We start from the raw sequence: 14,994 nt of genomic DNA, 5'->3' as shown, positions 1-14,994 counted from the left end.
AAACTTAGCACAACTTAAAGATAAATGTTTGAATGAGAAGTCAATGTCTCCAGATGCACGGTCTTTTTTAAATACTCGTGGCATATTCTGTAGTGATAATGGGTGGCAGTCATAATCCATGGGAATGCTGGTAAGTACAATGCAGTCCATTTCCCAGCATGCAAAAGACTTTTCCATACAGCGCAATGCCATTTTATTGACCAAAAACAAAGACAAAAAAAACACTAAGGAACCACCAAGCTAAACATAAGAATTGACAATGGACTGATCCAGGTAATCCAGCACTGGTTGTCACACTAGGTATTCGTGATGACGCATGTGTGTTGTTCTTACAGGGCACAATGCATGAATGTATATTTGTCTAATTATCTGTGCTTCCTAGGTGACCGTGACTAATGTGACCTTTGGTCTTTGACTTTCTCACCTCTGACCAGTTGCCCACAGTCCATTGAGCAGGGCAGGGCTGCTCCCTGTTGCAGTGGGCAATGGCCTCTGGCCTGGGGATGTGCTGACATTCTGAAGGCTGCAGAGCTCTCTGCTCATCCGTCCCGACGCTCTGAATACAAAGAACGGTTCTCTTCATCAGCCCAGTGTCCCCGCAGCTAGCTGAGCACTTCTGCCACTCTCCCTCCCACCATCTGCAATGGAAAAAATGACAGGAATTCAGTGCCATCACTACTAGGCCTTTTGCCAACTCTAACAAAGTATCTTTAGAAAGGCAAATCAAAATCAAACGAAAAAGTTGTCAATTACTGCTCCCCCCCCCCCCCCCCCCCCGTTCTGCTATTAACAATTTAATTAACTTCTGGACAGCTACTGCTCTTTTTTCTCTTCCTGCTTTGTCCTCTCTCAATGCACAGAGCTGCTTTTTTGATCTCTCACTGTGTCCGAATCCCAAGCCCTGATTATCCATTTTATTACTAAATGAGACACTATGCTAAATAAGTGAACCGGTCAAGTTAATTTTAACTGCAAAAATTCAAGAAGATCTGAAACTCAATATAAATCTGCAGAGACATCCTGCAGCCTTTTTTGATACCCAGATAGAGCTGTGAATGTGTATGTTAGTTAGCAGTAGATGCAATACATTGCCAGTCTTTAAAGCTGTATATAGTGGCAGTTATGATGCAAATGCAGACTCTTGTTGGGAATTCTGTTTTGATAAAACATAAATCCTCAAAAAGTCCCAGAGGATGCATAATCAGTTTTTAACACTTGTGTTAAACTTAATCTACAATATGACCTTTCTGCCTCTCAGTGGAATAAAATCCAAATTACTTCGGTGTAAGAATACAGAATCTGAAATGATGCATTTATTTTCTAAATACCCCTTTGTTTTTAAGTTTCTGCTGTTGCAGAGTCCATTAATTATCAGCTGAACTAGTGGGTCATTGCCAGGAGTATTCTAAAAAAGTCTCCTACATTTATTATCTACTACCATGTTGTATCCTTCACAAGGTGTGCTTTGCTCTCGAATGACCACACCAGACATTTTAAATCAGTATTCATCATGCTGGCTGTCTTCAGGGAAAAGACTAGACACACAAAGCTTATTATCCTAGGCCTAAACAGGTGTCAGATGGCCAGGAATTTGGTGTACCCAGCTGTTTTTCAACTCTCTCCCAGAAGTAAATGGCATGTGTTCACTACAGCAACCCCCACTACTGAACTTTCTTTCAAACAAACCTGAAAGAAATGCAATGGGCCACATTGGCAAAGCATTTACCACCAGTTAACACCAGTTTAGAAAAAGGAAAACAGTATGTGGGATTGAAAGCTGTTTCTTGCAGGTTCTATGACAAGTTTTTTTGTTTTACAGAAGAAAAGTGCAGTCTTACAAAAACGAACCCTGGCTTCATATGAGCCATTCCTGCCTGGCGGGCTTCCCCTGCACTGCAGCAGTACTGACCTGGCCGGGCAGAGCTCCTCGTTGCAGCTGGCCTGCTTGTCGTCAGGTCGTGTGGCGGGGTCACAGTACCGCTCCTCCACTATCCCAGCAATCCTCTCCAAACAGTGCACAACCTGCCTCTGAACACCTGAAAGGAGAAGCACACACGCACACAGACACACACGTCAATAAAGAGCTCATTGTTCTGAAGAGGACCTCTGGAACCCCCCCCCCCCACACACACACCTCCACAGCCGAGCACACCTGCAAGACACAGTCAATCCTCACAGAGACATTACTAAATGTGTCTGATGTCTGGAATGTTGTAATTAGATGACCTTTCAGGGTATACTGGGCGAGCCTGAGGTTCCCAATTAAAAGTGTGGTTCAAATTGTTGAAAAAGAAACGACGAGCAAATAGTTCTTTGAGGCTGTAGCAGAAGACTTACAAACAAGACTATTTAGAGTACCAGGCACGGAGATGGTACCAGCACAAATTATTGCTTTTTCACCAACTTTAATTTTTTGGTATTGCCGTTTCATATTTTGAAAAACTTTTAACAACCAGCAGTAGCTAAACTAAGCGAAGGTGCCAAGAAGAGCTTTAATGTTAGTGGAAAATTGCTTTCCTGTCTGCATTGTCTTTTGAAGTTTTAACATCAGTGACCTGCATTAACCCTTCATAGACAGGCAGTCTTGGAGATGCATCTTCAACCTCGCTTCTCAGGAATCTTCCAAGAGTGCACGTTCAACCTCGCTTCTCAGGAATCTTCCCAGAGTGCACCTTCAACCTCGCTTCTCAGGAATCTTCCCAGAGTGCACCTTCAACCTCGCTTCTCAGGAATCTTCCCAGAGTGCACCTTCAACTTCGCTTCTCAGGAATCTTCCCAGAGTGCACCTTCAACCTCGCTTCTCAGGAATCTTCCCAGAGTGCACCTTCAACCTCGCTTCTCAGGAATCTTCCCAGAGTGCACCTTCAACCTCGCTTCTCAGGAATCTTCCCAGAGTGCACCTTCAACCTCGCTTCTCAGGAATCTTCCCAGAGTGCACCTTCAACTTCGCTTCTCAGGAATCTTCCCAGAGTGCACCTTCAACCTCGCTTCTCAGGAATCTTCCCAGAGTGCACCTTCAACCTCGCTTCTCAGGAATCTTCCCAGAGTGCACCTTCAACCTCGCTTCTCAGGAATCTTCCCAGAGTGCACCTTCAACCTCGCTTCTCAGGAATCTTCCCAGAGTGCACCTTCAACCTCGCTTCTCAGGAATCTTCCCAGAGTGCACCTTCAACCTCGCTTCTCAGGAATCTTCCCAGAGGGACAGTACCATGTTTCTTATTGATTTATAGTTTTATTACCAGACCCAATTATTAGCTATTTGATGAAGACACCAGGTAATCCCCTTAAGGGAACAGGAACAGAGGTCAAAGGTTTCCTACAATCTTAATATGTCACCTGCGCAATCAAGATCTCCCTCACCTAGTTTTTAAATTACAGAGTCCGAAGGACAGCATCACTTTAGTACTCTGAAAAAAAAACCCATCTTTGTTAAAAACTATAAAATAGTTACATTTCCAAGTTCGCAATGAAACTAAATGATTGATTTCATTTTAAATATGACCATGCTGAAAGGCAGCAGTTTTTGTGCTTCAGTTTTCTTTGGTTTTGCACAGCAGTTAAATGCGATTAGCCTATTACACCATGCTTTGGGATATTACATACCTCAGGTTTAAAGCAGAAATCATGAGATTGATGTATCTCAATCTGAGGAACCCTTTAGGGCAGAATGTGGTTTTCTATGGCACTTAAACAGAATCAGTTATATTATCCAGAGGAGGGCTTAATGGATGAAATGGACAGATTACTTGACTCTTTTTGATCTCATTTTGTGGATGTACCTGTGCACTAATGCTGTTGTATAACTAACATCAAAAGAGTCTGTACCATCCGGCTTGTAGGCGCTATAATGAAAACAATAACCTGCATTTACAAGTTCACAGTCTACCTTGAACAACTTTGTTTTGTCCTACTAAAAGGTAATTGAACAAATGCCATTCATTTTCTTTTGAGGTGTGCCGATGGGGGGAATGGGTAATAAGTGCACTCGTGTGTGTTCTCTAAAGATGCAAAGAACAGAAACTCATTCATTGCTTTAGACGAGAGGTGTACAGATGCCCGCAGTTTTCGTTCAAGTGCCAGTTCAGATGTTCAGTGTTCACTTAGTCCCCTGGCTGCATTCAGACCAGATCCCTGAGACATAGGCTAGCATCACAGGTCTTTCCACAGATCAGCCCTCTGTGTTATATAAACAGCATTAGAAAATGTGTTTATTACTTCATGTACAATCTGCAAACCCATTCCACATTAACAGTGTGGTTAGCTGCTGTGTAGATGTGTTGCTTAAATTAGTTTACATAACTAATGCCATTCCCTGCTTTCTGGTTGGGAGGTCACGCCGTGAGTGGGTGTCAGCTGAAATAAGCTGATGGAAGATAATAAATGCAACAGTATCCTTGTGATCTCCTTTTATTTAGTTCTACCCTGTGTGCCCTTTTTAACAATGGCTTATCAAACAAACAAAAAACAGGGTTGGCACAAAAGAGCATGCAACTGAAGAAAGCCTCTAAGCGTGACCTACAGAGCTGTGTTATTTTTGAGTGGTTTTCTAAAAAAAAAAAAGACAAAAAACAATTCTCAATTCTTTAATGCCGACGTCTACTAGTGCATGCAACTATTTTCCATCTCACACAGTGGCATAGTCACAGGGGAACAATGCCCCTATTTTGCTGCACATCCAAAGAGCCTAATTTGCAGTTAGTCCTGTGGCACAGTATTAGACCTTCAGACTGATATTGGAGAAATGAGATGTCAGATTGCCCTGTCACATTCCAGAGACCAGAAGATGACAGTGTTTTCATAAATTAACATTCTGAGCAACTAGAATGAGAAAAAAAAGAGCAACTAACCAGCGAGCATGATTCCTCTGATTAAAGTGTAGAGATTGATTTATATATAATGGTCGTAGTATTAATTACCTGCCACTTGTGTGAAAATAAGGGCTTGAGGCTTTGCCTTGGCTGCCAAGCATGTTCCTCAAAACAGCCTTGCAGAATCTCTTCCATTGCACGCAGTATCACTATACTGACCCTCAGTATTCTCTGTTCTACAGAGCCAGCAATCAAACCAATCATTTATAGGAGGGCACAGATCAAACGCAGAGGCCAACAATACCTGAAGCCTTTGTGAAACTATAAACACCACAAGATAACAAGCTACAGCTATGGCCAAAAGTTTTGCATCACCCTATGCAATTAACTCATTTTGCTTCATCAAGTCGAATGAAACCTGCTGAATAATGTTACGTTAACATATTAAATTACATAGCACATTGTAGTTTTCCATATACTTTACGAAGAACTGACTAAAATTAAAAAATGTGACATTTCAAAATCTAACTCATCTCCAAACCTGCTGTAGTGTGAATTTGTGTGACTGAAGCGCTTTCTCTACAGGGTCCCATTCAAGAGGCTGTGAGGCAGGAAGGTAGCACAGGGGCAGGGCCAGCAGGAGGTACCCAGAGCTCAGCTGTAACTCAGATCTCTGCTCCATGGACTCTGCTCCCCCACTTTAATAGGATCTCTGCGCATCTCTGCAGTGTTTGCTCAGCCAACCACATTAACGGCATGGCTGCCGGCTCACAGTCTGGTGGGATTACCCTCTGACCCTCACCTTTGACCTGCTCTTGCAAGGGGGACTAATTCATTTTGCACATGGGAAACTTGGGACAAGTAATAATAATAACGATAAAAAAAAACAAAAAAATCTGACAACTGCATGCAGTGCCCTGCTAACCAGAGTGCCAGTGAAACACTGTGATAGGTCTGGCTCTCGTTCATGTGAACACAAGCTAAAGTGAACTCAAAGCACGTCCTACACCACCACCAAGTTGACAGAAATGATTTCATTATGAATCCTTACTTCAGTCTACACCCTTTTACATTGGTTTTTACCATGCTTTTCCTATGCTGTGGTTTATCATGATTAGACCACTTCACCATACCGTCACTGTGATATACTTTAGTGCACCTGTTTGCTGTGGTACACTGTATATCAGTAATATTTTAATAAGGGTAATATGTAAAGTAAAAAAAAAACTTCATCAGAATTGTCCAGATATGAAAATCAAACCCAAATGAAAATTGCACAAGTTTGGCAAACGATAATGGAGCTTTCACAAATTGGCAGAAAATCTGGCAATGTTCAATAGTCATCATTTAAGCCACTATTGCTGTCACAGGATGTCTGATGTGTTGCAAGATTTTCTTCATTTTCTTTGCACAACTTCACAACCCCACCAACAGAACACTGTGAACACAGCAAAGAGCAGCGCAGCACCATAAACATTACGGTTACTGCCTGGCAAACACAACAGAATATATTCCCAGTTCTGTCCTGAGCTCTGGGTATTTACTGTGTAAGTGGAGGAACTGCCAATACACTAAAACCAACGAGAACCAACTCTGTATGGAGTGAGACCTGCGCTCTGTTACACTCAGACTGAGTTTCACTGCAGTAAACTCAAATCACAGTGAAACAAAACCGGGAGGATTCTAAAGCATTGCATAATCGAAGCATTTTTAGAGGAAGTTTCTCAAACTGGGATGACATTGGAATAATACAAGAAATGGGACAAAACGACCAAACCAGGAAAACATGGGCGTTTTCATTTAAAAGCATATGCAGATGTTTGCAGATTTGGAAATGATGGCAAGGAAACTCAATGTCATTATTTCGTAGTACAGGGGGTGGGAGGGCGAGTATTTCAGCCTGTGTTATTTTATCAGCCTGAGATACATTTGTCAGTTTTGTGTGTGCGTGTGTGCGTGTGTGTGTGTGTGTGTTGCTACTGGCAATAATCCACCCTTGTGAAAAAAAATGTATAGTAAACACTACTTCTGCCAATAGGAGTTTGGGCAAGACCATACATGTAGTGCGGGGGACGCCACATCAAGATGTATATTGTGTTTTAATTAAATGCATATAGCTTTCTAGGGCAGTACATGCTGTGGTAGTAATTCACTGAATCACTGCGTTCTTCCCTCACCTGTCCCACAGGAGGCGCTGCATGCACTCCAGGAGCCGTACAGCCAAAAGAATTCCGGGGGCTGGATTTCGTTATCGTTGTCCAATTCCCTCCGGATGGTGTACTCGTAACGGACCCCTGGGTTTGTCTCCTGGAACAGCAGCTGTGGACACACACCAATAAAGTTACAGTGCAGTGCGTACCGTTAAGAACATGATATCACCAAACCTGCCCCCTTTTTCTGGTGGGTCTCGCTTTCACCTGCCCATATCCCTCCATCCGCACATCTGGCTGAAGCCATTCACACAGGCTTTCCGCAGGAAACGTATTTGATATGTTATGTCGGGCACCCCTTTATCATGAGAAATGGTTCTGCCTGGATTCCAGCATGACAGAAGACTTGATTTCGCTCGAAGCAAAACGAGGCTGCTGCACCAGATTGCTGAGCTGCAGTCTCATGTAATCAAACAGGCCATATTAAAAACTTGCCCTAAAGGCTCTCTAAAATGAAATATGACCATCGTTAGCAAGAACTTAATCCTCGACAGCAATTCATCACAGCGGGTTACTATGCTTTACAGCCCGGGCTCCCTGATACCATCTTCAATCTGGTTAACTCCAGCATCACTCAGGACTGATTCTCTACAGGCACCCCTGTGCCTAATTCCATCGACTGAGTAGCTATTAGGCCAGAATCAGTGATGTGTTATCAAATCAAAAATCAATACATCAATAGCTTCCCTTATTTGATGAATTTATGCTGTATCCTCCACCAAAAAAAACCCCCAAAACCTCTGAATTGTCTTCTGTTGTCAAATGGAAGCTGATTACAAAGTTGTGTTATTACTGTGTTTACTTCAGGGTTATCTTGAGAAGTCACTCCTGACTTCTGGTTGACTTGGGTTTCTCAGGGAACAGCTGTTTACTTTAAGATTCGGGGGAGGGGTGCGATCTCAGGAAGAAAGCTGTGTGGGAAGCAACACTGCAGAAGCAAATCCGTCACTTCATCCCTCTTTATTATTAAGTATTTTTCTAAAAAAAAATTTACAGTCTGACGCTTGTTAAACCCAAATGTAGTATTTCGAACCGGGATAAAGCACTGAGAACACTCAATCTCTAAGCTCCTTAACCTATAAACTAAACACAGTGTCCAAACAAAGCACAACGTGGGTGCTGATGCACTGAATCAATCACGGCCAAGATGACCTGGTTCCAGGCTGCCTCACAGAGGAGGGAGGGTTGTTAGAGTAAGCTTGATGCTGCTATAACGTTTCTACTGGTTTGCTGGTGACCAGCCATTGACTGAATAGTGTCAATTCAATTCACTAATGGCTTGCTCGATTTTATTTTCAGTACATTTGCTGTAAATAACAAATTAGTTTTACTGCAAGACGAGGCTCTCGGTTTTTTGTACAAAACTAAAACACAATGACAAACAACGACTTGACTGTGCATCATTAAATAAAAGACTTACATTTGAAATGCATGCAGTGCCAACAAGGCATTTCCAGAGCTGTTGATTAAAGCCTAAAGCTTGCTTAATTACAGAGCACGCATAATGCGTCCTGATTGGATGGGAGCAGTGAGCATCAATCCACACAATAGCTGGTGTTCACACAGGGCTGTGCTGAAGTTTTTACACTCTTGAAGATTCCTATATTCTTCCATTCTCATCTCTCAGTGTGGTAAGACAAACAGGGGGTAATTATTAACAAAGTCTGGGAGGGAATGCTGACCTCCTGTTTGACAGCTGCTAAAGCAGACAGTGCATAACTTTTCACTCTCCTCTCATTTGCCAAAGAAACTCTAAAGTTGTTTGCTTGAAGCACTTCCTATGCTTTTCTCAGTTTAGCTAGCGCATTAATGATCAGGCACCTGCTTTAACGTGGCGTACCCGTGGCATGCAAACTAGACTGAATTAAAAGCATTGCCTGCATTTTCAGCATATTTGCATGCTATGGAGCAGAGGATCCTTAGTTTCTGAACATGTGAAATATGCATTACCACCGGTGATTAACCAATACAACATAAAGTACTGCTTGAGAATGGAAACATGTTAACCAAGTTCTACTGCGCAAGCCAGAAGGGGATCGTTATCTCCCAAAATTTTATCCCAAATTCAACTTTTACAAATGGAGCTATACTAAGCAAAAGGGTACTTGTGTGTACTAATAAAGGCAACTTTGAAAAGGCACCATCATGGTTAACTGCTTTAATGTTTTCCATCATGGAGTGAAAGCAAACCCCAGCTGAATAAAGCCCCCACAAAGCAGCATCCTAGCGATGACCCTGGGTTGAAGCCATTACAGTCGATTACACTGCAAAGGAAATGACTTCCAGTATACTATATGCCCGTCAGGCAAAGTCATGATTAGAATAATGTTTTCATATTATTGCAAGCTGTTCCAGCTGTGTGCTCCTTACAAGCCTCCAAGACACTGATGCGCTTTCTAGCATGGAAATGAAGATCCTGCAAATATCTATCTGCAAACACAAAGCCACACAAAATGCAATTCTGCCATCTGGAAAATTGATGTTTGGATGTACAGGTCATTGAACAGAAAAAAGACAATTATTAATCTGCTGCGTTCCAGCCACTTAGGGGCCAACTCATTTTGAGCTGCAGTAAAATGAAAACTTGAAGCTATGACATGGAGGGACTAGCTCACCCACCCTTTACTCCCACCCCCCACAACTGCACAGTGTGTGCAAGCAAGCAGTTCTCTTAGGGTAGATCTGGTGCCATGCAGTGCATGTTAAATTACACACTATTAAACTGGAAAGAACTGTCACAGGAAGCTGTGCAAACAGGATGCCGAGGTTATCTGCTGTGGAAGATAGAGAAGAATGAATCTGAATCAGAAGTGCAACACTAACACGGTCGCCTCATTCCGTTTTGCAGTGATACAAGAGAGACAAGCACTTCCTCCAGGAGCCTGCAGGACTTGGGGACTCAAACAAAAGCAGAGATGAATCTATATTACAAAAAGAGCTATGACTGATTAAACCTCTTGCAGATTTTGGTCTAACCTGATCTAAGTGGAAGTATACCACAATAGACTGCGCTTATATCTGTTTGCAGATTGCTCACTGGCCAGCAGAACATTCTGAACTCTTGGTTCAGTTTCAGCTCTTACTGCAGAGCCGATGAACCTGTCCTAAGACGATGTACCCGACATTACTGAGAGGCTCACCTGGATCCAGACGGGCTCCCTGGTGGGCCCAGGTGAGGTCAGATTCTCCAGGTTTCCGCTCCTCTCGTAGGTGAAGGTGGTCCCGGCCACTTTGTAGTCCCCGTTCCACTGGATCGTCCAGCCCCCATTCAGGAAATACCTCTCTGGGTCCTGGCTGCGCAAGGCTAGGAAGTTCCCAGCTTCCGCCACTTCTTCAATACGGATCTCCCGCGCCCCCTCTGGGATCAGCCCGATATCCACGTAGCCTGCACAAACAGCACACTGCATGCTAGGAACAGCTTATCAAATAGGCGCATGCGTTCAACCATGGGGGGGAGACAGGCGCATGGGCTTTTAAATGAAACCGAAGGATGATCTGCCTGTCTCTCAGCACACACCACGTTCCCAAGTACGCGTGTTTACAGTGTGGTGGAGATATCCCAGTGGAGGTAGAGTCAGCGAGCGTGCTTCCTTACCCATCCCCTCGCTCTCCTCGAAGGTCTTCTTCACTGTCTCGCATGTGGAGCCGTTCCCATGGCAGACCCCACAGCGATCCTCCACTGCGTTCGAGTCGATCTCGTAGTCGCAGCCCACGTTCTGAAACACCAGGGGGAGGGAGGGATTGGGGTGTAAAACTGGACAATCGTGAACAGAAATAAAGCATCCCCCTTGTCACATCATGTTACATCAACACACTGGCTCTCCGAACCCCCCGAAACACAGAGGATCCAGGGTCTCAAGTGGATACATGTAGAAACTTTCCATGGTCATTGTTTTTCGTCTACTCTACAGTCGTATGTATACTGTCCCTGGTTCCACAGAGTCTTTGCACTGTCTTTGTGTGTGTGCCTTATTTTCCTTTCTTGTGTCTCTCCTCCCCACACTGTTTTCTTAGAGTAATACAAGCCAGGTTGAACTTCACCCTTAGATAATCAAGCGGGAAACAGGAAGACGCAAGCATCAAGAAGCGGATGTTTAAATGGATATGCGCTAGACTAAATATTTATCACCCCCACAAATCTAAAAATGTCCAAAAATATATACAATACACTGGGTTAAAATAATAAATTACTTTTTAATGTGCTTTTCCGAGCAATATACAAAGACCCTGAATCCCATGGTAGTAGATACAGTATGGGTTGTTTTTGATCCAGTAAAGTGTAATGGAGGTGGCCTCGATTTACACTGAACTAATCAGGCAATGGGCAGGATACAGGCTTACCTTGAATAAACATCATTTGTGACACCAGTGGAATCAAGACGGTTTACATACAAGAACCAGGATCAGGGAAAAGTGCAAAGTTGCTGATAAGATGTGTATTTGAATATGGACGGGGGATGCGACTACAGTACATATTCAGAGTTCAGAGTTATATTATATATTAGAAATAATAGTTATTTACTATATATCATATAGTAAAGGGACTGCTCATCCAGTAGTGATGCAAATTGGTATAGACATTTCTTTTGCCTCAATTTATTGAAAACATCAGAATCTGAGGATATTAGGAGCTGCCTGTGTGTCTGTCTGTACATAGGTATGCCACAGGGAGGCACATTCTTTCCCACGCTATTGGTAGTACCAGTGTCTGGTGATGCATACCTTGCAGATGCCGTCGATGCACATGTCCCGGCTGATGCTGCCCTCGTAGCATTGCGTCCCATCCGTGACGGCGTCCAGCATCTTCTCTGAGAAATAATCGCTGAGCGGGCGGCAGTGCAGCTCACAGGGGTTAACTGGCGAGGCAGAGCAGAGCACAGTGTCACGCCAGGGCAAACTCTTCACAAACTACGATCCCTACACTGCCAGATTTAACGTGTTGTTAGACAGTGCTGTCGTACTCACAATGCAGGGTTTAAACTACTTCAGTAGGTCAAAACTGTTTAACAAGGGATTACTGGTTTGATTCAGCACTGTGCAAACATCTGGATTATCACTCGTGGCTTCTATAAACCAGACAAAGTGAGGTCTCATCTGAAATATTTGCCATTTATCTTTGCACTTCAGGGTGGTCCTGTAACTTCCCTCTGTTATGAATGCAGCTCGCTTATTTCTGTTTTTTTGTTTTTTTTTTGTCTTTGCTTTTGTACTCACTTCTGTTGTTCACTGGGATCCACTTGTAGAGTTTCCCTTTGTAAGGCATGGTGTCGAAATGTCTGCACTGGATGTGACGGAAGGAAGGTTTATCCGATTGGCAAGAGTCAGTATTGCAGATCTTGTAACGTCTCCGCTCACCAAGGCAGTATTTTCCACCATACTTCGGGCTGCAATCCAAAAGAAAATAGTTGGATTTTGTGGAAATTGCAGCACGCTCTCCATTCCACACAATAACCCTTTTTGCTTGACTTTGTGAGGGCAGGGGCAGTGTATTTTGTTCTGAAATATACATCCGTGCCATATTCATGGGCTATCGATTCTGAAGATATTCCTTCATTAGAACAACAAATCAGAGCCTAAGCGACAGCGATCACAATGGACTCGCTGCCCTTAACACCGCTCAGTTACTTTAAAGTAAAGAATTTAAATGGAAATACATAGTGTGTTGATAGTGCTTGCACTATCAACACACAACTATCCCAGATGTCTTCTCTGCACCATTTGCTACTGGAACAGTCATTAAACAGGCTTTTTAGAATGTGTTACTATAGCATTAAAATGTTACAATATTGGAGCCCAACTGTAACCCTAAGAAGAGCTTTGAATGACTCATGCTTGTTTCCCATGACATCATTCTACACACAAGAGAACATTGTTGACCATCATGGGGGAGACGCTTTGATCCATCAAGCAAAATCACAGATCCTTCTAATAACTTAGACCAATTAATGTGTTCTAATGAAGCTGGAGGCTTTCTGAGGATCACAGAATCACTCTGTAACCTTCTTCTTTGATGATGTGTTTACTGAATGCTGGTAGTGCTCCGCGTTTTCTCCGTAGATTACGTGACAGTAAATCGTTCATCGACTGTTTCTCCTATATAAAATGGTAATTGAATGGGCACACAGGATGTGGATTTTTCCAGAAGACAATAAAAGCCAGTAATAAAAGTCTCTGAGGATTCTTTGAGGATTTGCAATGTGTTTCTGCACACTAACACAGTTGTCTCTGGCCAGCGGGGTGTGAAATCGCATTTAGGAGGCACCGCCTTGAAAGGCTATTGTCCAAACACACTTTAATGAGCGTATCAGTGAAAATGGCTGGAGAAGAAGTACGAGGGAGTGCTGTGTAAAGCAATTAACCAGTTTATCACTGGCAGGGTGGACTCCACTCTATTGCGTCTTCTACACACAGCCTCCCTCTCGCCCCCCTGCTGGGATTCCTTGTCAATCTGGGACTGCTTTATGGTCAACAAACTTCTTCTTGCCCCAGTTAAATTTCATTCATGCTTTTTGTCACCTAAAATAAACACTAAAGTAAATACATTACTTTTTAATGTCTCACAGTCCCAGAGAGGGTTCCAACAAAGAAAAGCAAGGCTTCCTCGAGTCTTCAGAACAAGCAGAGTGCTGTTTAGAGTATGCAGACTGCACTGAGTCACTATGGGACTAGCACAGGCTACAATTAGACAAGCCCATTTATCAAAGTGACCAGGGACATCAATCCTGGGTCCACTCTCAGAGCCCCTAATTATAAGGACCCACTTAAAGCCATGGATAAAATATATCTTTTTTTTAAAAGAGTCTGCCTTCTTGGCACTCCTCGCAGCCTGCATTCAAATTTGTTTACACCAGAAGCATGTCTAATTATTTTTAATGCACTGCTTTAGTGGGTTATAACAATACTCATTTGATATGTATTCTTGTCTGCACTCCCACTCTCATGCAGTACATCATTTCATGGTCAAAAACAAATGTTTCAAAGGCAATCTGAAATGGATATTTCTGGAAGTTCCTACTTTACCAAAGAAGTTTGAACTGCTGCAAAGCTGATGTGCACCAGCAGTGAGGATCTACTGGCAGGTGAAGCCCTGCATTCAGCCTTGATATCTTCCTCCAGCAAGGCTGACTAACCGTGTGCAGATGATGTGCCCTGCAATTGTGAGCTGACCTGCCCATGGAGTGCAGCACATCCAGTGTGAATTCTAGCCACAATACCAATGGTTACTGCGCATTCCAAGCTGTTATGAATGCAGTGAAAATAACATTCTAGGTGCCTTGCTCCCCACTGATTTACAACTCATAATGTGGCGTATTATTCTTATTATTCATATAGCAGCTTTGGGTTGTAATACAAATTGTTACTGTCCAATGCTCCAGTGTAGCTGGGATTTTATTCTTGCAAGATAAAACAAAGACTGTGCCAAGAAAAACTATTCACAGAAATATAAGTTTGATAGATTGCAGACACCTGGGGTGGTTATAAAAAGTCTGCACATGGTTGCAACTAAACATGGCCACATGTGAGCAATGTGTATGCAATACTCTTCACCCAACACCACACTTTTGCAACAGTGCAAGCTTGCTCTTTTTTAAGGTCAAGCAAATAATTCCATTCGATAGTCAGACCTGTGACAGACAGTTCAAGATCATAGACCTGAAAGACAAGCCGTAACCCTGACTAATGAGAGTTCAGGAGAACTGAAGAGGGGGGGTCACAGTCCCTGTTTCATACACAAAGGGCCCTTGTGCTAGAAATATACAAATCAAACCTGAATGTGAGATACTAATGCTTTAAGGACGATTGCTCGTCTCCAAAAGAGACCACTTTCTCATGAGAAAGGAAAACTTTAGTTAGAGGACTGTCCTCTGGGGACTGCTGTTTTTCTTAATTGAAGACCGCAGCTTCCGTGGTACAGGCTGGGTGAGTTGGCAGGCAGGTTGAAAGTGTAGGGCTCGAACAGGGGGTCATCTGGACAA

The 14,994-nt window shown here is 43.1% G+C and overlaps 1 protein-coding gene across 1 annotated transcript in view; it reads right to left on the bottom strand.

Annotated features, from left to right (window-relative positions):
• Positions 1-14,994, bottom strand: part of LOC117428223 (A disintegrin and metalloproteinase with thrombospondin motifs 7-like) — a 58,986-nt gene that overhangs the window by 19,376 nt on the left and 24,616 nt on the right. The window contains exons 12-18 of the mRNA XM_058995508.1: positions 12,233-12,402; positions 11,741-11,874; positions 10,614-10,734; positions 10,159-10,403; positions 6,986-7,127; positions 1,910-2,036; positions 425-638 (exon numbers count right to left, since the gene is read on the bottom strand). Coding sequence (XP_058851491.1) covers positions 425-638; positions 1,910-2,036; positions 6,986-7,127; positions 10,159-10,403; positions 10,614-10,734; positions 11,741-11,874; positions 12,233-12,402 — 1,153 coding nt within the window. The remainder of the gene's footprint in view (positions 1-424; positions 639-1,909; positions 2,037-6,985; positions 7,128-10,158; positions 10,404-10,613; positions 10,735-11,740; positions 11,875-12,232; positions 12,403-14,994) is intronic.

The sequence above is a fragment of the Acipenser ruthenus genome, chromosome 21 (genome assembly GCF_902713425.1).
Source record: "Acipenser ruthenus chromosome 21, fAciRut3.2 maternal haplotype, whole genome shotgun sequence".
Classification (NCBI taxonomy): Eukaryota; Metazoa; Chordata; class Actinopteri; order Acipenseriformes; family Acipenseridae; genus Acipenser; species Acipenser ruthenus.
Note: the sequence above shows the minus strand (reverse complement) of the source record. Positions and strands in the feature narration are given on the sequence as shown.